At 33.1% G+C, this 26,300-nt stretch overlaps 1 protein-coding gene across 11 annotated transcripts; it reads right to left on the bottom strand.

Moving 5' to 3' along the window:
• Window positions 1–477: 477 nt before the first annotated feature.
• LOC105323097 (multiple epidermal growth factor-like domains protein 10) lies at window positions 478–23,113 on the bottom strand. Of its 11 annotated transcripts, none has more exons than XM_066065342.1 (25): window positions 22,757–23,111; window positions 16,543–16,661; window positions 15,313–15,414; window positions 13,913–14,013; window positions 13,246–13,338; window positions 12,165–12,266; window positions 11,216–11,360; window positions 10,695–10,815; window positions 10,266–10,402; window positions 9,980–10,122; window positions 9,757–9,826; window positions 9,287–9,469; window positions 8,986–9,098; window positions 8,588–8,751; window positions 8,159–8,267; window positions 7,733–7,879; window positions 7,268–7,405; window positions 6,714–6,845; window positions 6,446–6,574; window positions 6,121–6,210; window positions 5,450–5,653; window positions 4,727–5,032; window positions 3,915–4,040; window positions 3,495–3,584; window positions 1,667–1,805 (listed from the first exon to the last, which is right to left on the bottom strand). In XM_066065342.1, exons 2-24 carry the CDS (start codon window positions 16,650–16,652, stop codon window positions 3,514–3,516), a joined length of 3,036 nt encoding a protein of 1,011 aa, XP_065921414.1. In that variant the 5' UTR covers window positions 16,653–16,661; window positions 22,757–23,111; the 3' UTR covers window positions 1,667–1,805; window positions 3,495–3,513. The 11 variants fall into 11 exon arrangements, with proteins under 11 accessions (XP_065921385.1, XP_065921380.1, XP_034320001.2 ...); XM_066065334.1 differs by having other exon boundaries at window positions 1,668–1,805; window positions 3,503–3,584; XM_066065313.1 differs by lacking the exons at window positions 3,495–3,584; window positions 15,313–15,414 and adding an exon at window positions 15,756–15,857 and having other exon boundaries at window positions 478–1,805; window positions 22,757–23,112.
• Window positions 23,114–26,300: the final 3,187 nt, after the last annotated feature.

The raw sequence follows: 26,300 nt of genomic DNA, 5'->3' as shown, positions 1-26,300 counted from the left end.
AATCATAAACTCTTTAAACTTGTTATTGAAAGTCTTAGAACTGGAATGTGTAATAATTAAAGTGTCATAATAAAAAACCTCTATATGAGTTCCTTTTTTTTCTAGCCGTTATTGTATGTTTGTGCAAGCAGGTATATTTTAATAGAATGTTTTATAAAGGTACGCATGATATTGTATAAGTTTTTATATATACATGTTTATATCAAAAATAAATAGTATAAATCCACCCACGTAGTATTATATGAAAAAAATCACAACACCGAAATAAACTACTAAAAAATTTATTTCGGTGTTGTGATTTTTTTCATATATATATATATATATATATATATATATATATATATATATATATATACATGTATATATATATATATACATGTATATATATATATTTATATATATATATATATATATATAAATATATATATATATATATATATATATATATATATATATATATATGAAAAACCAAACATACAGAGTAATGAATTTATTGCAAAATTAACAAATGAATGATAACGATTAGTGATAATGATATGCCAAAAGAAATACATATACACACATTTCTGATTTTTTCGTACTCGAAAATAGGTTAAAAATGTCAATATCAAAATAGGCTGAAGCTTCGGGCGTTCCTCTCTATATCCTTAATGTTGGAGAACCTGAAGTTCTAAATATCAAAGTTTAATTTGTACACTATGGATTCAAGAACACAATGGGGTTAAAATTGGTATTTTGTTTTCTTCTAGCACAAGTGATAGGTGATATTATGCTCTCCATAATTGAGACATGATAACTTATTTAGGCATGTAAGTATTAAAGTAAACTTGTGATTTTAGTGAAAATATATACAGCTATATTTGCTGAATTATGAAATATAATTCATATATTGGTTAATCAAAATTACAAATAAATTAAACATCAAAGGTACGTGGTTCGGTATCAACAAAATATGACTGAAAGGTTCACAAAAAACATGGTCATCTATTAAACGATGAATAATTAGACGAATGGAAAACTATTAACAATACCAAATTAAACATACATGCAACAGAGGAAAAGGGGTTTAATTTAAACTGTTTTCTCCACTGCAAATTTTCAAACTAAAAATAATAATGTCTGTAAAAACAGACATAATCGTAATATAATAAATATAACCTGCTTCATGAAAATCAACAAACATAAGCCTTACACAGATACTTGACTGTATACAGTGCTATAATTGTATAAAATGTTTCAATAGTACTGAAAGATTTACAGCCATAGAAAATGATAAAATCATGGAACCTGCATAATTTAAAAACGGTAATACATTACATAGCAAACACTATACATTAAACACGAATAAAAAGCACTGTTACACATTAAAAATAACAATTTTTGCGCTCTTTATTATAACCACACATTCTTTCGTGTCAGTAGCTATATTATTATCAAGAGCAGCAAAAAAAAAAAACAAACAAAAAAAAAAAACCCAGAAAATTAAACAAAACCAAAATGAAGTCATAATCATGACAAATCCGCAATTTCATCTAACAAATTTGTGACGTCATTCTCTGAGAGTTTCTTTCCGACTGCGCATGATGATGACGTAATGTCAGCTACGTCATTGTTTGTTTCAGCAATGTCGTCGAGTTCTGATTGAATGACACTTTGCATTGTTTCCGTTTGAGGTGGAATATTGTCTCCTGTTGGGAATGGATCACTGATGTTAACAAAAGAATGGGGTTTAACACTGTCATAGTTTGTATCTCTTGGTGGTAGTATATGTTCATTGTCGGAAGATGAAATCAATTGTCCAGATTCTGGAGAAAAAAAAGAATGGATAAATGAATAAACATAATAGGGATTTTTCAGAACCATTAGCCGTTTGCTTTTGACATTAATTACACTTTTGATCTTACAAAAACTGAATACAAATCAAATTTTAAATCAAATCTTTAACTGAGACTATGTTTTGCTTGCCTATGTATACTGATATGGTGGTTTATGTGATGAATAAATAAAGCACCGTGCGTATATTACTGATGCATGACTATAATTGTGTGATTATGTATTGGGGCATTCAACACATTTCTGATATGATTATCTTCAGAAACTATAGGGTTATTATCATTCTGGAAAAAAAACCTGTAATATAACTTTATAAAGTAATACTATGCTCTAATTAAACAAAGCTTACTTATTAATTCAGAAAACTAAAATATCATAAAATACGTTAAAAAAAAATGCATTGTGTTTGTTTTCCTTTGAAAAAAAAATACACCAAAAACAAAGCAAAATAAAACAATCTATCAACCTTTGTCCTGAATCATGTTATGCTGTAAAGAAAGCTTATATCTATGAAAATATAATCAATTCATTCCTTATAATTTCATGCAAGTTTTATCACCAGTACCAATTTCATGCAAAAGTCCTTAAATGGACTTAAAGATTGATACATGAAATAAACATGAAAATTATATTTATTTAATTGTATTTGGTGCAATCACAATGTAAGTAAAGCTTATCATGAAGTAGCGTTTCTGTATCGTTTTTAAGTTTATCAAGAAGTAATCAAATTGTTCACCTATCATTCGGCTTAAAAATGACTTAAAAGGTAATGTCCCGTACAGCATGAAAACATACATTGGCAGAAAGTAATTACTTGAAATAATCTTAACTGTATTCATTAAAAGTAAACCCTAGGCATATCTGCGGTCTCTTTCTAATGGTAAAGGCAAAGGTCTCGTTCGAAAGGTAAAAGTTTCCTTCTAAAGGTAAAGGTAAAAGTATCCTTCTAAAGGTAAAGTTCTCTTTCTAAAGGTAAAGGTAAAGGTCTCTTTAAATGTCAAGGTAATTTTCTAAAGGTGAAGGTGAAGGTCTCTTTCTAAAGGTAAAAGTCTCTTTCTAAAGGTAAAGTATCTTTCTAAAGGTAAAGTATCTTTCTAAAGGTAAATGTCTCTTTCTAAAAGGAAAGGTAAGGTCTCTTTCTAAAGGAAAAAGGTGAAGGTCTCTGAGCAGTAGTTTACTTTTAGAAAATCGAGATTTATCATTCAATGACGTATCTTGTAATGCCATTACAAAGGTATATACCAAACCTAGCAGTTACCATTCCTGGAAGAGTGATCAAGAAAGTTTTTTCGGTGATAATTTAAATATATCAGTTTATGATTTCCAAAAAGTTCAACTTTGCTGAACTTGACAAGTAGCAATTAAAAAAAAGGAAATCTTCATTAAAAACGCAAATAAACATAAAAGAAGGACAATGTTTTTGATGTTCTGTGCCTTTTATGTTTTCTTAAAAATCTAAATACAATTGTTTATGCTGAACAATTGTCATTTCAAGGATTATCATAATAAATTTGAACAGCAGAATTTTAGTCATAGAGTATCTTTATAAAACAGCTACGGTGAAAAAGCTGAAAAAAATAGGATCTACTTTCAATTCGTCCAACTTCTCCTGTAACCAATTTAACCGCATGCTTTCCAAGATTTAAGAAAAAAATATATACCTAACTACCTTGAATTAAATCAATCTTGTTGAAACAACTCTCTATTATGTCTCTTTTCGAATTCAATTGAATCAATTGAACTTGTAGAATCTGCAAATGAACCATATTGACTGTTTATTTGTTTTCATTGAAATTGATTTTGACCTGTTTGTATTACATTTTTTGATCCATAAGGCCTATAATATATATATATATATATATATACAAATGAAAAAAAAATATTCACAAAACAAATGTGGCCAAAAATGGTTGGATAATGTAATTAACATTGTTTAATATCCAGGGCAAACACATAAACCAAACTAATATAGTGAGTGCTGTTGAAAGATGTAATGAAGCATGGAATCAGATATACTATTAGATATTATCTAAACAGATGTATTGATAGATCTAATCTAAACAGCTGGTGAAAACACAAACCTATTGATACGTTGTCATAGTCAGGTATATTTTGTCTTTTGGGGGCTTCAAGGTCATCTAAGTTGACCTTAAGATTGTTGTACATATTTCCATGTTTGGCATCCAATTTGGCACAGGCCGCGTTTTCTGGAATAGAAAGGTTAAGTGTTTCTTTGTTAGTTTCACAGTAACGTCAAAACAATTCAAAAACTGTCAGTAAGTATGAGGATTGCTCAGTGTTAATTAGTGAACATTACTAGTATTCAAAACATATACTGCCAATTATTGATGATATTCGTTTTTTTTAGAAAGAAAGAGGAATAAATTCATGTTATTTTACTTATCTAACTCTTCATTAACAGCTATAGGAGTTTAGAACATATTTGAACGTGAGGTTGAATATTGTCGTATTCAATATCATCTACTGTTGTTATTAGTAACGAACAAATCGATTCTAAGAAAAAAAAATAAACGGTTTTTTTTTATTAATTTTTACTTTCACTTCTTTAAGTTTGTATGTATAAAGTGATGTCAAAAACAATCAAAGTACTTGAGTGCCGGGTATATCTATTTTTTTTTTCAATAAAACTGTAGTGTTTTTAGTACCTATGTTATTAATGAAATTAGTTTCTGAAAAACCTGAATTATATATTTCAGTTATTTTGAGTTAAATTAACACTACACAGTTTAATGCAATGCTAATAAGTCATCAAATATTGATTGCACGTTTTATATGTATTGAGTTATGGCTTCTCTATTCAGAATACAACTGCAAACTTGCTGCAAGTGTAAATTTAGTAAAACACTCAAAAATTCTACTGAAGATCATCTACCTGTTATATTGATTTCGTCAAGTTTAGCTTGGATATCTTTCAGCGTTGTATATCTGTCTGAGTCGTTGTCGTCATCATACAAAGATCCTGATGCGCATGCTCCATTTACCGGAAGACTCACGTTTTTGGCAACCGTTAGGTCATTGATAGGGCTACTACATGCAACCTCGTTCTGGTTACAGGAAGTTGCGCGTTGGTAGTTGCTCTGTTGCTGCTGGCGATGTATTTCCCGCTCAATATTAGAAACATTCTGATTGTCCGATGTATACACGGGGTTTGTTATTCCAACAACTGGTAAATTGCCGTCTGTTCAAACGATAAACAAAAAAGACATTAGTCAGACAGATATCTCTAGTTTGGTACTAAATAAAATTGGAATACATGTATATAAAAAAGCTTCAAGTTCTAAGCATATTCAAATTCATCAAATAAATGGTGAGGGATTTTGACATCCAATTTTTGTTGATTTGTTTATTTCTATTCATTTATATAAATTTTATTCAATGTATATATTATCCCATGCTTTTAATTAAACAGTGCATTTTATTTGTATTTCTGCAACGCTTCTAAATAAATTCAAGGCCAAAATAAATCCAAAGAGATATGGTTAGGGGATGCAATTTTCGTTCATTTCATTCTGTTTTCCCCTTTTTCAATGTATGCACAAATGCAAAACAATACAAATATAATCCATAAACGTAATCAAAATCTTGGTATAATCACCTGCGTCGGTTCCTTCAGTGGATTGTATGTAATGCATCACTGCGCGGTTCTCAGACTTTAGACGCCCGACTCGACGCTTGTAATAGATGACCATGATGACGATTATAAGTGTCAAAGCAATGACGGCTAGAATGATTCCGGTAATTAGACCGCTGGCAGACGCCTCCTCTACGTTATTCACTACCTTGGCGATGTTTGGTTGATCTGGTGAAAAGATTATGGAAAAAAGAAATTATGCAGAAATATTGTCTAGGGTTTGAAATTTTCGTGTTCATACATTCATATATCATAAACTTGAGGTAAATAAACTAATTAGTTTCAGATAAAAGTGTTTTCTTTACACTTTCATTTTATATATTGAAAAATACAAAAGAAAATATATCAACCTATTAATGTAACTGAACGTTACTTATTTATCCGAAATGGTATTCTGGCTCATTTCTTCTTTATATCTTTAATTTGAAAAATTATACGTTTCTTTAAACATAAGGTGAGAAATGCAAAAACTTGACAATTAAACTTTTTAGTAGTGATATGATTAGATCACAAAATTGGTGCTACATCTTCGCTACCTGGTAAGCAAAGATGTCCGTGCTGTAGCCTCACGACTTTAGTGGTCCCATTTACGGTTACAAAGATAAATTTTAAAGTAGCAGTAAATATAAACTCACTGATACAGCCGAAGGATGGATGACAGAATTGTGTGAGGTCACAGGAACAGGTCATATTGCAGTGCTTTCCGTAATAACCCTCGGGACAACCTGACGTCACAAACACAACGATGAACAGTTGGCTCTTTTTTTTTATCATTATTTTTAATAGATTGCACACATTAAATTGTGTGTTTGTGTAAAAAAGATACAAGAAGATAGAATATTATATAGATAGCAAAGGTAGGAAACTCTAACTCTAGCTATTTTCATATTGCATGGTACAGAGGAAGTACAGATGTAGATATTTACATCAAAAATATAAGCAGCGGTGTCTGCAACTTACTCTGAGAACAGCTTGCTCCAATATAACCTGGGGGACAATCACATCTTCCGTCAGATTTACTACAGTTGGCGCCATTTTCACAGGAACACTTGGCGCTACATTTGTATCCATAGTAACCGTCAGGACAAACTGAAAGTGAAAGTAGAAAAAAAAAATTTATAAAAAAAATTCATACATGTTACCGACATGTTTATGATAACAAAAGTGTAGATAAACTGTACATGAATAATAGAGTAACAATCATATAAATCAATATCGAAGGACTCACTTTTGTCACACAGAGGACCAAAGAATCCCGGGGAACAAATACAGGAGCCATTTTTGGGATGACAGACACCGAGGTTTTTACACAATGGGCATGTCTCGTTACAACGCACTCCATAGCGATCCATGGGACAGGCTGAAAACAAAGAAATAACCAAATAAAAACGTGCTTCCATACTTAAATATTTAAACGTATGATCCAGTAGATAGCTTCAGTAGTTCATAAAAGAGACGATTTAACCAAATACGTGATCTTTGCTTGCTTTTTTTTTTTTTTACAAACAATGCGATTCAGATTTCCCCCACCTTTGATAAAAAATAAGAAGAAAAACAAAGACACGGGAATAATCAGGTTGTAATAAGAATAAAATTAAAAAAAATTAATAAAAAAAAAAATTAATCATTATTTTTTTGGCATCATTGCATTCAATTTAAATGAAAATGAGAACACTCTATAAAAGCGATGTGCAAACTATTTTTAACTAAATGTGAAGAAATTAACGATCAATGTGAATTCAGTCTTGCATTTCGCTATGATTATCTAAACAGAGTTCTTACGATGTTGACACGTGGGTCCCGTGAACCCAGCCGGACACGTGGGTGAAATACACTGGCCAGTCACGTGGTCACAGGTCTGATTTGTCGCACATGTACACTGGAATCGACAGCTGTTTCCAAAGTAACCCTCGTTACATGCTGAGAAAAAAAAGATGAATATAAATGAGCATTTAAAACGGGTATTGTAATTTATTATGCAATAGTTCATTAATCTTTCACACAGCTAGCTCATTAATTGTTCACAATCTAAATTGACGCAACACAGGATGTTTTCACTCAAAGCTGCTAGCCTTGTTACACTGTATCTCCCGTTAATTCTTTTTCCCTTTCATCGCTTAAATCACAAATCACATTTCATTAGAATTGTTCTCATATGTCTTTAAACAAATTTCTTTTTTCATCTTTGAATACATTTAATACACTTTCACTTAATATTCTGGAACATGCTGAGCTTAGTGACAATACCTTTTGAACAATCGCTGCCTTGATATCCGGGCCTACAAATACAAGTTCCGGTGTCCTGGTCACATGACCCTCTGTTGTAACACGTGCATTTCTTATCACAATTGTCTCCCCAGCTACCGTCCTTGCATTTGCTCTTACAATTCACACCTTAATAACGAAATTAAATGATACAATTTTAATAAAGTTATTAAAAGTTTAACTGACATTCCGGTTCATACATTAATGCAGATCGAATAAAATCATATCAGTCATAATATAAACTATTTTAAAACATTAAGCATTATAAAATGTGTATCACAATATCATTTAAAGAAAACGTATCTGGGTTTTTTTAAAGAAAACAAATGCCTTGTTTTATTAAGAGTATCTATGTTTTAAACCTTCCTTTGTATTACTTGTACACATATCATAAAAAAGGTCACTCACCAAACCACGTGGGGTCACAGAAACACTCCCCGTTCTCTCCCCCACAAGCGTAGCTGTGCTCCGGGTCACATTCACATCTCTGGCCACACTTTTTACCAAAGGTCCATCTCTGAAAAAAAAACGACAAAAAATCAGCCTTTACATCATTAAGTTTACAGCACTTGATGTCTACATGTATTATATCTTTCGGTTTTGCATGTACAAATTTTTGTATATTTTTAAAAGAATTTGAACAAAAAAATTGTAATACCAACATAAAAAACAAATACATAACTAAACAAAAGAATGAAGAAGTATTATACCAGATGAATGTAGACATTAAGAAATTCAGACTAGAAAATATGAACCGGAAGTGACGCCTAAAATAAAACCTAACAAAAAACTTTAACCAGACCGACTTATACACACCGAGTCTAGAGCAATTTTTACCTTGCACTGGTTTTCGCACTTCGGGCCTTCATACCCCGGACGACACAGACACTCGCCGTTTCTAGGATTACAATACCCATCATTCAGACAATCACATTTCTGGGTGCAGTTGTAACCATAGTAACCAACGCTACATGGTTTTTCACAATGCAGACCGATAAATCCTACAATCAAGAAAAATACATATTATAGCATGTTATAGGCGTTTTGGAATTATGGGGATCTTAATAACACTTCTCTAATCTTTGGGTCAACAATATAAACTAATTTCAACATATGATAATAAGAAATGTGCAAATGAATTAATTCGCAATAATAAACCGATTTTCTGTACTGCAATTTCTAATCCAACTGAAAAAAATCGTGCTCAGGGTTTAGGGTTCGGTGTAGATAATTACCTGGTGCGCAGTCACAGTAGCCATTTTGAAAATGGCAGACGCCGCCATTTTGGCAGGTACACATCTGAGAGCAGTCTCTGCCAAACCAACCGTGAGGGCACGTCTGATTACATCTAAAACAAAAATAATGACATCATAACTTAAAATGTTCATTATTAACAAATGTCCAATAAAGTCCGTACATAAATCAGCTAAGATTTGAACTCACTACAAAATATTTAATTAGTAATGCCATAGTAAATTGCGTTATCGTGAATCTTGGGAATCATCGGTAGATGATTGAACGGTAGTGCGAACTGACCTTTGACCTGTGTATCCTTCCTCACATTGACATTCCCCGGTCACGTGATGACAAAGAGCGCCGTTCAAGCAGTCGCATTGTTTCTCGCATTTGTCTCCGTAATTTGGTGCCGGACATGGTTCACTGCATGTGACCCCGCTGTAACCAGGGCTACAGACACACTCTCCTGTACCCGGATGACAGCTAACAACATTAAAAAAAATAATGATGCGAAAAGTCAAATACTTTAATGAATGTATTTTGGATTTGTTTACAATTTTGGCAGAGTCTTTGGAAAGTCTACATGAAAAGTCTCCATTTTACACAGTAGCATTATATTTGGATGGTGTTTTAGCGGTTCACAATAATTTAATTTAAGGCGTGGGTACCATTAAGAGTTATACATGTAAATAAGCAAGGACTTTTTTACCTCCAACTATTGCAATATAAAAAGAATTCGTTTATTTTTTTCTGAGATTTTATAAGCTCACCTGTCTGCATATGTGGTGTTACACTGACACGGGATGTTACAGTTATCTCCGTACTTCCAGTCATCACAGGCTGTGTAAGACAAAGAAACAAAATGGCCGTCAGATAAAGACAAAACGTCGCTGTTATAGTTTTGATAGTCATGTAAGGTAAACACATTCTTTTTTATGGGAAGGTGTATTATTATTTTGGGTAATGATTTTCTTCAACTGAGTTCAAACTGACCTCGTATGGCGCAAGTGGGTCCAACAAACCCTGGTACACAGCGGCAGGTGCCCGTCACGTGATCACAAGTACCACCGTTTTCACAGTTGCATTCTTTAGAGCAGAACTCTCCGTAAAATCCGACGGGGCACTCTTCCGTACATCTATATAACGAAAGCAAATAGTTTTTGAAAAAGGTACAAGATCATTTTCTTTCAACTAAGATTCTTAATAAATTGTTGTATAATAACTTTCCATGTACTGTATACATGTATATGTATAAAAAATGCTGTCCATAATGACCTACTTTTCGCCGATGTACCCAGCTGCACAGTTACACGTGCCAACCTTGGGGTCACAGGTCGCGTTGTTGTAGCAACTACAGATTGAATCACAATTTGCGCCAAAGGTTCCCTCGTCACATGGCTGGGTACAAATCTCACCCTGTACAAGAAAAGTGATACAATGGTTTACACTGTTACTTAGCATATCAGATAAAACAACGGTATAACGTAAAATAATTTAATTTTGTTCGGGAAAAAAATTTTGGCCGTTCTTAATATCTTATTTTTGTTTATTTTGTGAAGTCAATTCGAAGAATAAATTCCTAAAACATTCGGACAGACGCTTGAATTCCATTGATTTCAGAACAGTTTATAAACAACTGTTTTAGTAAATACAAAAGAATCAAGTTAAAAAACTTGAAATAATTTCATGTAAAATATCAATCATTCACCTTCCATCCGGGCTTGCAGGAACACTTTCCGGTCTCCGTGTTACATCCGGCCCCATTCTGACATTTACATTTAGAATTACAGTGGACTTCCGTTGACCCGGTCTGACAACGATTTTCGCAACTAAAAAAAATGAAAATATTGTTCTTGACACCAAAAAAAAGAAGTATGATTATCAAATGTTTTCTTTCAGTTGTTTACAAGTTGCATAAGTTTAAAGGCAAATTAAACAAAAATCTCTAGCAGAAATTGTTGCGTTGTATATTTGATATCGCTGAGTTTCAGATCAGTAATATTGTCTTTCTCAAAATGTCCGTACTTTGCACTTGACAATCAATTACAAAATTTAGATATATTAAAGAAATTTTAAAAAGACGAACAATCCTTACAAAATCTTATGTTTTAAAAAATAAGAGATTCTTTTAGGAAATATTTATTTTTAAATTTTTTATATATACTATAGTATCTCTTTTTTGAGGGGAGGGGTGAGGTTTTATTTTATTTATCATTCCCTGTATCTTACAGTGCCCCATGATATCCGGGCGGACAGTAGCATGCTCCGTTAGTCACACTACACGTGGCGCCGTTCTTGCACTGACACAACAGCTGACAGTTAGGTCCATAGGATCCTTCCGGGCATTTAGTCTGACAACGCTCTCCTGTGTAACCTACCAAAAGAAAGACAACTCAAGAATGTAATGGAGTTATCTGCCCTTTACATCACCAGTACATATGTGAAGATGTAATGAAGAGATTTACATTATAAATAGGTATGATTTGTACTTTAACAAATTGCAAAAACATATTCAGTAAAAAGTCGACCATTATAATAAATAGCAATCTCAATTTCGCTTAAATGTTATTTGTACAGGTAAACAAATAGGTCAGATCACACTGTAGTGCACGACCCAGTCCTCAAGCACCTGTGGGTCAGATGTGACAAAAACCAAAGAAACACTATTGCGTTTGTGAAAATGTATGATGAATAAACTAAAAAGATTCATCATCAAAGTCAATAACCTAAAGTAAAAGATGTATGATATATAGTGTCCTTGAATTCATTACAATTTTTTTGTATTACTAAATGAATGCATCTGGGTTTTTTAATATGTTTATTATAGAAAAGGTTATCATGATTGTGATGGTGAGAGAAGGAAAGAGAATGAAAGAGGAAGAAGAGGGAAAAATAAACGAAAAACGGACACATCGATAAACAGATAGACATACATATGGAAAAAAGGGAGACAGCCTAATCGATCGATCGATCGATCGATCGAAAGAGAGAGAGAGAGAGAGAGAGAGAGAGAGAGAGAGAGAGAGAGAGAGAGAGAGAGAGAATATTTAACATATTCCAATAGGAAATATAACGCAAAAGTAATCAAGTTATGTGTATCTAATATCTGATTTTTAATTTTTATTTAATTTATCCTTATTTGATTACCAAGATATTTGTTAAAAAAATAATGTTTTACCTGCTGCGCAAATACAGTGCCCTGAGTTGGGATCACACTGTCCATGACCGCTACAGTCACATTGTTTCTGGCAATTCGGACCCCAGGTGTCCGGCGGGCAGTCTAAAAATACACACATTGTTTCAATTCCTGTTTTAGATATCATTGCAAAAACAGCATCGTCTTGCTTTCATGGTGAGAGGTTTACTAAATTTATGAGGCAAATGACATTGAAAACATCTTGCATCAAGAACGATTGGTTTTTATTCAAACAGCTGATGTTTCTAAAAATCTGTTGTTTTATTTAATTATAGAGCTGTTTTTTCTCCGTCAACTGACACCAGATGACGTATGTTTGTTTTACATTGATTTTCGTTTTTTATTTTTTTGTTTTCGGAAAATGAATCATCTTTTAAAAATTAGAATTGCTGACAAAGAATTTGATGTTTTCATCATATCATATAGGATTGACGATTCTCAAGGACATAGAAACAAAATTAGATAATTCAGTCAGTACTGAAAAAACCATGACAGTTTTAATCAGAGTCGGTGGAAAGCTCGGGGGTCATATTGTATTTTTCTAAACTAATCACAGTTGATCAAACTGTCAAACACATTATCACTTACTGTGGAATCATTTAAATTCGTGGGGGGACAATTTTCGTGGATTGTGGGTTTTTTGCTTATTCGTGGGGATGTTATTTGTGGATGCGTAGATTTTTAGTTTCAGTAAGAAAACTTACTCTTTCAAAATTGTTATCGTAGAGGATGTAAACTCTTGGGGGAGGGCTACCCACGAATACCACGAAAATTGAGCCACCACGAATTCTAATGATTCCACAGTCTTGTTATATGTTTTGTTCGCTTCAACATTTTGCAAATATAAAATTTGACAGACAATTGAGTTCTTAGAGGTAAAACATTAATGAAAAAAAAAAATCAGAAATTATCCAGCCCAATCAATAATAAAAAAAAATAGATGTTTTATTTCGAACATTGTCAAGAGTTTCATAGCCAGTGCTGCGTAAAAAAAAAGTCGAACCCATTTTTAAAAGGTCTCAATTATTTAAAATCTCAAAGAGAGAAAAATCACGTGACATACTAGAACTACAGTCTTTTCCCCGCCATCCCTCGTCACAGACACACGTATCCGGTCCTGTGCACACTCCATTGACGCAGCCGGAAGTACAATGAGCTAAAGAGAGACAGATCATATGCTATGTTAGAGCTTGAAGAACTTTTCAAAACAGTTAGATTAATACGTATCAAAAGAAACTGAGACTAGAAATAGTCATCGGATAATGAAGCTTTAGGTGATATGGGACACCATTATTTGTGACGTGCTCCTATTGGGAAATAAACAATTAAATCAATAATAACTGTTTTCTTGCCCTTATAGCGTATCAAAAGAGATTTAAAAAACAGCGTAAGCTACGAATATGAAAGGCATGAGTTCAAATCCCGCTTGGGCTATTATAAAAGTTAACCTTTTCCAAAAATTTGAAAACATATTTTTTGTCAAGTATCGTAAAAAATATCAACAGCTCCCCCACACACCACCTTAAGAAATCATGTGTTTGTTATTTTTTTTAATAATTTAGGTTGACCATTGATTTTTACCATTGTTTCATCTTCATCAAACTACTGTATAAGATTTTAATTAGGATGAATATCAAAAAAATGAATACATCGAACTGTATAGAACTCCAATATGCCTGCGATTTTAACCTAGAAAGATAAAGATACGTTATAAATATAAGAAAACTTACAAATGCATTGATCGTTCACGAGGTTGTAACCAGGGCAACAATGAAACTCCTTCCGGTACAGAGTTTGTGTCTCCTGTTTATATCCGGTCTTATACAGGGTGCTACAAAAATTATCGACCGTTGTTAGTTTTTATATCTGGGTGTAATTTACTTTTATCATATTTAGAATTGAAACAACTTTATAAGATATATTTTTGATAAATAATACTGTATTAATACAGATAAACTCAAAGAGGATCATTGATGAGGTCATACATCGGTGTTTTATTTAAAAAGGGACAAAAGATTTTCTTAGGGAAAAAAAGAACTCAAAGAGATAACTTTATACGTATTGATGAATTAGAAAAAAAATGCTTGTCATTTTAGATATAGAAGATATGTTTCAAAATGAAAGATAATACGACCATATCATTTTTATGTAGAAAAAAAATATTTTAAAGACAAATATTAAACTGCTCAATATCACAAAGAGTAAAAAACAAAATATGATTTATGTTTAATTTCAAAAAATGTTTTCCAATGCCTATAAACCCATATATCACCTCAATGTAGACCAGTTGATAAAAATATCCATCACCTTTAACCTTTTACCTTCAACTGATAATAACTGATAGCTTGTTGTGATTAAAGATATGAATAATTAATATCATTTTACCACTATTACATCATTTTCTTATACATTTATGTTTATACGATAAAATATAGAAATGTTTACAAAGAGAAATAAGAGAGAAAGAAAGAAATTTCCAACACAGCCTCTATACGTGCAGAGTATCCATAGTAGCTTTAACAGGATCTTGTTTAAAGCGAAACGTAAAATGTCATGCAACGAGACAGATGTGAAAATGGGACAAACTGATCAACGCAAAAAATACGAAACATTATCAGTCAGGTATTCAGACATGCAGTCACATGATAGACAACGTGTACAAACACCGATATGCGCATGCCTTTATTCTGTCACCAACGCCAGCCATGCGGTCATTCTTATGAAGCAACATCGATAACCTAAAAGATGCACATGCATTATCATCTTCACCAACTTCCGCTCATGCGCAGTGGATACTATTAAGTACTCACTAGCACTTGGTGCAGCGGAACAACTTGCGAATATCACGACACCAGGTTTTAGTACATTTTTCGTACGGTTTCTGGTACGATTCTCGACTGATCTTTTTGAATCTGGAAAGACGCCCAATAAAGACTAGAAAGTGAGTAATCAGTCCTGAATTCTGAATAAATTTTCATAGTTCTAGACCCAGTCACCCATATATCTACTCATGCAATTTTCGCAGTTGTTCACAAGACCTAGAGGAAAAGATAGTTTGTGTTAAATGTCACTTCCTCCCAGACTTCCCCATTCTGTGCACCACTTCCGGTCATATGACGTGTTTACTCACTAGCACTTAGTACAACGAAATAACTCGAGTACATTGGGACACCAGGTCCTAGTACAGCGCTCAAAGGGCTTATTATATGGCTTCGTGATGACGTCACTTCGTCTGTGTGTTGGAAAGTAGAAAGAAAGATTAAGAAACAAGAATGGAAATAAGTTTCGGTATGACTTAATATTGTGAAAAATCTCCAGCTTTCAAAATCGTGTACAGAAAACTTGAACTTCGAAAAGAAAAGACTCACAAACATCGAATAGAGACACTTGATATCAGGATAGCCAAGACATTCATAGTTGATACATGTATGTCTTTTTAACACAATATTGACATTTTTCCTTAACTATTGCGATGTGAAATGTAAATAAATTATGGTAATTGTCTTGATATCATAGCGAATTTGAAAGCTAGAATGATGTCACACAATGTCGTCATGCCGTGATGTCACTTACTAGCATCTAGTACATCGAAAAAAATCCCATATGTTAGAGCACCAGGTCTGAGTGCACTTTTGGTATGGTACACGTATAACTTTGGTGTACGTTGACGTATATCTGTAAAGCAAGGCCGCTAATATTAATTGTACATGCAGAAACCGTTAACTGTAAACAGTAGAATTCCGGTATCTGGCAGGTGGTCACTGGTTTAACAATACTATAATTTATATTTTTTTTTTCACTTTTAAGATAGCAAATACGTTAGTTACTTAAGTCTTTTTCTTTATTTTGAAAATGAACATTAGCACTATTTAAGAAGATTTTTACCTGTAATTTCCTTTATACATGTACAAATACCATGCAATCTTTTATTTTAATGAGTAAAATATTTCGACGCATCTTTTTTTTCTGCATGGTTTGAATGCCAAATATGTTTTAAATGATTTCCAGACATAGTCAAGTAATTGAACTTTCAAGTAGATGTACATGTGTGATGCAGTTAAATATAATTTCAATTATATGCTAAAAACAACAGCAACACATATTAAGGTAAAGTAGAAACATAGCAATTTCACGATTCCATCCTCTAATGTTTAAAAAAATTGATACGATAACAAAGTGTTGGGGAGTACAAATAATATTGTATGAAACAGACACCATTAAGTACATACTAATATCTTCAATAATCTAGGAAAGAACAAAAGATGCTTTGAATTTGCATTAATTTATTTATCGTCGTTATAGTAAACAGAGAGTTTATTTTTAACGTGAGAATAAATGGAGTGTTTAACAAACAACTTACGACACTGTTTTATCGCACACATTAGGGTCTCCCTCGCTCAGCCCTTGTGCAACACTGACCAAAGATAACGCCAACAACGAGATCTGGACGAGACTTCGACGACACGTCATTGTGTGGCCCTTTGAAGAAAGAAAAGACATTATATTGTAAATGTTGTTTCCTTAAATGAATTCTGTACAAATTTCAATTCAGTTTTGAAAATTTTGAATTAGACAAAAAAAAATCATCGCTATTGTGTATACAATGCATTAAATGTTATAGGGAGAGGTCTTAAAGCTTTTTATGTAGAAATGAAGAATGTGTATACATGTAGTACATATATTTTGGGATTTCTTTTTGTTTGAGAATTTGGTGCGCTGGCTTTTTTTCATCAATAAAACACACTGCCTGACTGAAGACATTCGTCCTATCATTTATTGCTGGTTACAGTTTTGGAGGGACATGGGCGTGTATCGGTGCGTGACCTCATAAAATACGCCCTATCGAGAAAAGTTGTTTTGCGAAGATGGCAAACATAATCAACCACGCATCGTCTTACAAGAAAACCTTAAGTTTACTGGACGCGCACAATGCACGTCAATGCACGCCCATCGTTCTGAGGGACCAGTCGACAGTTTTATATCACACAATTGCCACCTACACTTCTATACCTGGTGTGAATGTATGATAACGTATTGACAGCTCGTGAAACAGTAGTAACGCAAAAAGGTATTGGTAGATGTATTATAGTTGTTGGGGAATTGCTTTATAATACACTTCTCGTACCTGTATTGACGCGCTTTTTTAGGGGATGGATGGGGGGGGGGGATAGGAACCGATGATGTCTTAATTTATGTTTTACATAAAAATATTGGGGGGGGGGGGATTCCCTAAAATATGCTCTATGAAAAAAAGTAAAATTTTGAGGGGAAAATCTCTCATATAGGGGACATACATTTTTGATATTCTCTCTCTCTCTCTCTCTCTCTCTCTCTCCATTTAACTAGATTTTAGCCATACATACCTATAAAAGGAACGTCAGATTACTTATTTATAAATTGTCTGGCTGTATTTCATAGAAACGCAGAAGTAGTATTAAACAGTAAACACTATTCAACAAGGTAGTGAAATTTGCGATCGTAGAATTTTTATCCGTAAACAAAATATGACCTTTCTTTGAGACGTTTTTCTGCCAATAAAGGATAAAAGTAAGTTACTTATTGTATAAACAATACAATAATGTTACACATACCTTTCTCACACACCTGTACAGAACGTATATATCACAGCACACCTTACCTACAATTAACACTCAGGTGTCACACACGTGTACTGAGGCCCCCAAACAGTCCGTTACACCCTGAGGCACAAATTATCGCATTATTACTAAACATCACATGCTTAAACGAATCTGCAATGCTAATTAAGGGAAATATTCGTTGTCAATTTAGCAATTTTTTTTGCACTAGAATATATAGAAAACTTCTGATTAAATTAGAATTGCTTTTTAGTGCAGTGAAATGATTAGAACAAATTAGAAACGAATCTAAGTATGTCATATGCTTGCAGTATTCTTTTTCTGTTGTTTTCCCGTCTTCACTAATGTTAACATGAATACTTGTGTTTCATATTTGTTAGTACCTGTAATGTTATTTATTTTCATTTAGCCATAACCGAAAACTTTTAGACGCGACCAGGAACGTTTGTTTCTTTGTTTCAATGGTTTCTTTGTCTTTCATATGACTTGCAATTATCGCCTCAAATTGTATATTGATATCTGTCTACGGAACTTGCATAGGAAAAAAAATTCGCATCGTTACCTGATGATATGACAATACAAGAAACAATTTTGTACTAATTAACTGACACCTGTATGCACATATAACCCAAAAAATTAGAAATAACGATATTAATTATATAATTTTTTAGAACCTTGAAGGCCTTATAAACAAGATGTTAGAAATGATATTGCGATATTTTATTCTAATGTCTTTCTAGGTTTCAAAGTATATTGTAATCAAGTGGTATTAAAAGAAAAAAGAAGAGTTGGAGACCGTTGGGTAAAAAAGGTCCATTTTGTCGCAAATTCGGTTTCTACGTCCGCGTCACCATTAGATTAATAACTCATCTATATATCACGGATGAATGTTCTTGGGGCCCAGGGTAAGAGGTATTTCCGTGTGAAAGACCCGTGTAACGGTGTAAGTATTTTGCGTCTGCGTGTGTAATCGATAGATGTACTACTACTTTCATATACTGCCCCGGGGGTTATTGCTCTACACCCGGGATAGGAAGTCTCGTCACGCGCGTGACTTTACGAGATTACAAAACAACAGGGAACATTTGGCAGAAGTCCATGACTAAAACAAAACAGGAAGTAATTAAAAAGACCCATCGAAGGAACTGATAAAACAAACACAAAAAAAAACCCCAAAAAAAACAAAAAAAAAAACAAAAAAAAAAACAAATACGGTAAAACAGTGGGTCAAATACAAAAGGAATATGTTAAAATATTTAACATCCAATTAATAAATTGACGTTCTAGATTCATATGAGAAGTCAAATAGGGTCTATGGACTACAATGTATGACTGATATATACTCGTTAAATTAATCTAATCTTAGGGAAGGGGTTAAAAATAGGATGTGCCTGCTGCCTAATCCCATTCAATACATTATATTGAATAAAATATTGTTTAAATTAATATATATATATATATATATATATATATATATATATATATATATATATATATATATATATATATATATATATATATATATATATATATATATGAGCATCAATAGCTCTCTATTGCTTTTTCTCAAGCTGCAGATAAAGTAAGACAAGTTTCATTTGGTTTGTTTTCAAGTGAACAACAGGATATGGGGACATTATGGACTTTATTCCTGCAACGCCTACTGTGCAGCTACATCTAGTGATTTTAATTCAATGCAGATTTGAAACTAATTAATTGTCACGCACGAACTTCTTTGTTGATTCATTGCAGATTTAAATATCGGAAGGAAAGATTCGGTTTCAATTACACAACGAATAAACTTATTTATGGTAAATGTGTGTTATTTTTCTTTTTTATCACATAAACGTGTAGCTTTCGATTGCTTCAATATACATTTTCTAATATTCGAATCAATCGATTTATTATGATTTATGAAATATATGTAATATGTACGAACTGGAAGTTTTTTTTTAAATAATTTAGAGGCATAAACCTACAGAAAATTTGCTATATAGCGATCGGCATTTAAATACTGAAATTCATATAAGTCAAATATTTAAAAGCTGTCTTTTAATAGAATATCAGAATTTAATCAAGCATTATTGGGATGCTACAAGAGGAACTTCATTAGTTCTTTAGATTAACTACGAAAGAGCAATACGTTCATGTAAACATGCAAAGACCGATTGGTGTTTAAATATTCAATTTGTACTTTAGTCAAAACTTATATAAGAAATCATTGAACAATGCAAAATAAAATTTTGCAGCACCATTGTCAAAACTTATATGAGAAGTCATTGAGCCATTGCAATAACAAAAAAAACTGCACGATTTCCCCTTTCATATTAAAAGTAGGTGCCAAATTAAATTGCATCGTTGCACAAGAGCTGTCAAAGCAACATTTATAACTTTTGGTGGGGCGTAAACATATTAAAATATTGCACAAGAGATGTCAAAGCAATATTTAAAAAAATCAAGATTGAGCGTAAACATGTACTATTTGATCTGAAGTTAAAACGGTTCACTTTACCCCCAAACATGTATTGCAAAAGTTGTACGAATGTGCAAAATCTATGTGCAACATACGGTTTGCTTCTATATAAATAGTGCCTGTTTGGGAGGGTAACAGTTGAATTGACACCCCGAGGAAACCATTGTCAACCGACGCGAAGCGGAGGTTGACAATGGTTTTCGAGGGATGTCAATTTCAACTTTTATTATACTGAATGTCTTAATTTTAGAGAAATTTTCACTGCTTTTATATAGAAAAGACGCGAATTCTACGGCGAACCGTACGCGCATAATTTACGCGCATGTAACATTTCTTTGTGTTACCCGTTGCTAAGTGTGTTGCGAACGCTAAGGGTAATAGAACGGATTACCGACTGCGTCTAAACCAATCAGATTTCAGTATTCAACATGAAAGTATAATATATGATTTTACCACCCCGTCCTCGAATAAGATTTGTGTTATATTGTTCTACATTAATCTGTATTACATAGGAGATGCCCTATCTATATGTGAATGTCGATGGTTTCACTCACTGTTCATGCTGACCGCAAGGATGCCTTACAATGGGCGAGCTTCATTTGTCTACACCTTACAACCGGTAAACACTTTAATATAACAAGAATTACATAGCGTACACTTTAAATGCACACCATCTTCACTCTGTGCGGGGCATATGTTGGAAATTACAATCTAAATTTCAATATGGCGGAAAAAATTGTACAAGATGGGAAATGTGCAAAATGTCTTTTGTCAGCACAAGAAATACGCTAGATTTGATAGCCTAATGCCGAAATACGACTCGCATCGTTGGCACTTTTTCAATAAAGCATCAATTATTAACACATCGCAGTGTATATATATCTAAATCAAATAACAAGATTAAAAGCAATCATTCAGCAGTATTATTTTGCACGGATGTACATTTTAAAACTTTCTTACCTAAAATCTCCTCGATATAAACCACAGAAAAGTCATACAATGGAAGCTCTATACTGAGACACTCATTCTATTTTTATGATCAATTCATTTAAATCCAGGGCAATAAATAAAGAATTGTGACAGAAATCCCGAAACGCAGTGATGTGCATTTATTTTTAGTCTACATGGATTTTTATGAAATTTCATCAATATGCAGTTTAAAGGGGGAATTTGCACTTAGTTTTTGTGACGTTTACGTCTACAGGTGCATTGTCACAGTTTCAAGTTGTATTTTTTCAGATCATCTGTTGTGGTGAAACCTTTATCTAAGGGAAGAATATAATTGTGGGAACAATGCCCTTTAATGAATATCTTTACATAACTGAATTGCTAGACCTTTTTTTCGGGGGGGGGGGGGTGATCAAATTTGAAAACTTGAATTGCGGAGGGTCATATTTGTACCATTCTGTATAGACTAAGAATAAAATTTGAAGACGCTGTTTAGTTTTTTTTAACTTAGCAATTAGCTTAACAATTTATCTGTTTGGATTCAGTTGGATTACAGACTTAAACTGTCACACATCAATCTGTGATTGTGTTTGATGTCAAACAACAAACAAAAGGGTCGAGCATACATGTAAGTCCATGCACGTATACTTTGAGCTTCTTGGTGTGTCCAACCTCTGTGGGTTTTTTTTGTGTGGTTTTGGTTGAGAAAGGGTGGGGGGGGGTAGGATTGCAAGCAGAGGGGGAACAGACAGGTCGAAGATTACGTCATTCTCCTACATTCATTGAAACCATTACAGGTGCATATATTCATTTGGGAAGCCATTGATTTTTTTTTTTTGATGCATCGATTTGTTGAAAGCGTCGTAAAATGCCCTACTTAACAAAAGATTCGTTAATATTTATGAGAGGACGGTGATCAATACCCACCTACAAATGTATTATTCTGGTACCCTGTCCACTTCCCTTTATTTACTACAGTTATGTCTAGACGTAACGCGGGAAAAAACTGGCACTGCCCAGGGTTATAAATACATACATGTTAATTGGTTGTATAACTAATTACAAGTTTGTACCTGAACAGTGTATATCGCAGGTAACTGTCAGCTGACTAATAAGAAATTTACGTATTATTAATGGTTCATAAACAGTTCCGGAACAGTGACAACAATTCTGCGTTATTTTTTGCACTTCGTTCTCTCTCTCTCTCTCTCTCTCTCTCTCTCTCTCTCTCTCTGGCATTTCAGTTTCTATTTAGAATCAAACTTATTAACTATTTATGCATATTCATATTTATGTAAGTAATACATTTCGCACGGATGATTGAACTTAATAACCATTGTACAGCACCGATCTCTCTCTCTCTCTCTCTCTCTCTCTCTCTCTCTCTCTCTCTCTCTCTCTCTCTCTCTCTCTCTCTCTCAGTACGATCTATAGCATGGTAAATGGCGTGATAGCCAACAATAACACACATACATGTATATACACTGAACCGTAAGCCCGAAATAAATGGCGACAAATTAAAGACCAGACAAACAAGTTTATAAATAAATACTTACCGTAAAAGTGTTACAGGATTTTGAAATATCAGCACAATTTAATAAGTAAAATATAGGATCCAAATAAACAGAAACAAGAATAAATGTATATATTCCGTCAAGAAATCACTAACACTTCTGGAATTTCCTTACACAACAAAACACATGTATTGTAAGAACCCAAAACAACACAATTAAATGTTGAACCTTTTCATAACACAACTACACGCACACGTCAAAGAAGTTTAAAATCCATGGACCATTGGATTAAATGGATTCGGGAGCATGTAGGGTCGGTGCCGATTTATTCATGCATGACTACAATATCTCGATTGACGTTTCTTTTTGACAAGACCAGAAAGATAGAGAGAGGTATAGAAAAAAAAATAATCATCGCAACTTGTCATTAGTCACGTGACAGCAGGGGGCACCGATCCATCATTCGGCTGAGGTCGGACGTCCGTGTTCCCATGGGGTCAAGGGTCAAAGTTCGACAATACGGAAGCACAAGAAAGAAAATGCTCTAAACACAAAAACAAGATTTGTTACACAACGGTTTGATAATTATTCTACAAGATGTAGGGCAAATTTGAACATTTGTAAATCATCAACTAAGAGGTTTATACACAAAAGTAGCTGAAGAAGTTTATTACCTTATGAAATCTAAAACATTACGTGAAAGTGTTTAGGCATGCATAATTTTATTCCTCTGACAAGTGCACGACAAATGTATGTGCGTGTTCTTCGTATTTCATGAAGAATCTTTGGAATGCAGATTTTAATTATTGAAATATTTCAAAGGAGAACAGTTTTGTCCATCTGTTAAACATTTTTCTTTTAAAAAAGTTAGCCATACGTTAATGTGTTGTAAATATCAGATCAATACAGAATTCCCATGTATGGTCGCACAAGGTCTTTACTTTAAAAAGATACAGGTCGAATTTATTTGCCTATAAATCATCGAAATGAATAAGATATAAGTGTAGAATTTTGACGTTTATAACCTAATAAACATTTAGTATTGATATATAATCAGATACAATAAAATACTCTTTAAAAGTGTTTAGGCATGCATATTTCCAGATGAGAGAACGACAAATATATGCGAATTCATTTTTTTTTTCGTGATCTATGAAATTCTTTGAAATTTTTTTAATGTATTATTTAATCATCAGGCATTATAAGAAAAGTTATGTGTGTTTATAAAACATTTTTCACATACAAATAAGCGACGACTTCATCTTCACTCACGTTCATTTTTACGAAATTTCAAGCGTCAATCAAATATCTATACATGTACATGTCAATAACAAGAGCTTGGACTTAATGCAGTTGTGTCAAACAGTAATGTGACGTAGGCCTGTCTATTTCATTGCTGGCCACTCAACGAAATCAACAAAATTTGTTTGGCTTTTGAGCTAAGACTACGCAATCGGTTTATATTTCACTTGAAACAAGCATCACTTTTAACTGGTTTTGACGCAAGAAATTGATCGCTACGTTCTATCATAAGTCCAAGGTCTTGTTGAAGTGGTTCCAGGAGTATAAATTCAATTATAAAGTGTGCCTTTATTAAGGGCTAGAAGCAAACACTACGCGTGTTGAAGAACTGGTTTCTGTACCTGATCTAAAACTTTTAATTTCAGTCTCGCTTTTTCAACTTACATAATTATTGTAAGATTGATAATTTTTCATAGTATACGTCTTTGTCAATTTCAGTAGTAATTATTATACATTTATGTAGATAAAACACCAATTTCCCCAAAGCTCAGTTGTCATTCATTCATTCATTCATTCATTCATTCATTCATTTATTCCTTCATTTTTTAATGCATTTTACATTCAATTTATTTGTTTGTTCATTTAGTGTACACTGGTTCAAAATTGAAGATGGATCATTGTAGAAAACTGGTATTACATAAAAACACAGCAGCGCGTGTACATTAAAAACAATGGCTATAAAAGTTTAACACAGCTTGAAACAGAACAGATTGATATTAAATTCGAAATCATTTCTCTTTTTGTTTTGTTTTGTTTATGTTTGTTTTTTGTTTGTTTTTGATTTTTTTTTTTTTTTTTTTTTTTTACATTGTATACTGACACAATTTCTCAATCTTCCGTGATTTATAATATATGTAAAGTTATATTGTATCTTGAATGTATATGTCAATAGGTGAAATAAATGATATATAGGATGCGATGGGTGTTATAGTTATTGCGCAGTAGATATGTAATGTTACAATATATGACAGCTAGGTGACAATAACAGCTCAGGAAATGACAATATTTTTTTTTCCTGAGGGCGCAACAAGGAAAATTTTCTCCTGGTCATTTATGCGTGTTTTAATCAATCAAAGTCTCAGGTGACATTTGAAACATATATATAAAGCAAGAATGGAAGAATGGGCATTAAATACATTTGATTCCAATGGGAGGGAGGATTGGTCCGGGGGGGGGGGAGAATGTATCTAAAATGTATTAATTGGTAGACATCCCGCTCCAAAAAAATGTTTGGTCCTATTACATTTAATGTACCTTTTTTCAGAACAACTGCATAAACTAATAGTACTCGCACAATTCCTCAGAGATAGTTTATATCATATGGAGAGTTATACATGTGTATATATATCCTTTTTGTACAAATGAAGTATGTTAAATTGCTCTCGCGTCTTCCTTTCTTGCAGTAATATGATAATGTTCTTATTCCATAGGTGCATAAACTTGTAGGTCTGACCTAGTTAATATACACGTACATCTAAAATATCTTTAAGAGTCTCAGCGAATGTACTTTTTATAGGCAGAAACGAGTAGACAATAGCATGCATACAGTAGTAGTAGGACAAAGCTAGGGTAATCGTCTGAAATACAGACAGAAGGTCGTTTCTTTGCTTCGCTGAAATTGGAAAAAAAAAATTTTTTTACTTTGTGTCTCAAAAGTATTGGTTATCACAATAACTCAGTACTTTCTTGATAATTAAAACTTAAATTGACATCATTATTTCGTTCTTTTACTCATTATATTCAATTATTCGAAGAGGGGGCGGAAGAAGGGTGGTTCCCCCCCCCCCGCCCCTCCTGAAAATTTAAACGTATCAACACCACATAGTAAATATATATAAATAAGGCCTCGGACACCCACCCTTTCGCCTGGCAAACAAAACTATCCCCTGACTCCCTCCCCTCCCCCGCCCATGAAAATAAATCTGGATCCACACATACATAACTAAATATTTTTTTATTTACTTCCTGTTCATTTGCTAATCATAAATGCCTAGAGGCGAAAACCGGACGAACTAACTAATTTTTAGGGAAGGAGTGTTAGGATGTTTTGTTTCGAAGTTTGTCTTTAATTGATTTTAAGACAATTTTTACTTTAAGAGTGACATACAAAATATAAAAAAAACTTCGAAGGAACTTGATGATATAATGGTATGTAGGTATACGTACATGAATAAATCATTGCTATTTAAACTTCTTCAGCTCATTCACAAAGAAACAATTCAGCTGTAAAACTTCTATAAATTATGCACGATCAAAATTGCAAAGGTGTACAAGAGTGTATTGG

This window comes from Magallana gigas, chromosome 1 (assembly GCF_963853765.1).
Source record: "Magallana gigas chromosome 1, xbMagGiga1.1, whole genome shotgun sequence".
Lineage (NCBI taxonomy): Eukaryota > Metazoa > Mollusca > Bivalvia > Ostreida > Ostreidae > Magallana > Magallana gigas.
Note: the sequence above shows the minus strand (reverse complement) of the source record. Positions and strands in the feature narration are given on the sequence as shown.

Bases quoted from the DNA above. Each gene is read 5' to 3' on its own strand.
- LOC105323097 (XM_066065313.1), bottom strand. From the start codon at position 16,652: ATGACGTGTCGTCGAAGTCTCGTCCAGATCTCGTTGTTGGCGTTATCT. The intron at 9,827-9,979 runs GTCAGTTTGAAC...TGTCTTACACAG, and splicing joins ACCCACTTGCGCCATACGAG to CCTGTGATGACTGGAAGTAC. The intron at 7,880-8,158 runs GTGAGTGACCTT...TTCGTTATTAAG, and splicing joins CTGTGACCCCACGTGGTTTG to GTGTGAATTGTAAGAGCAAA.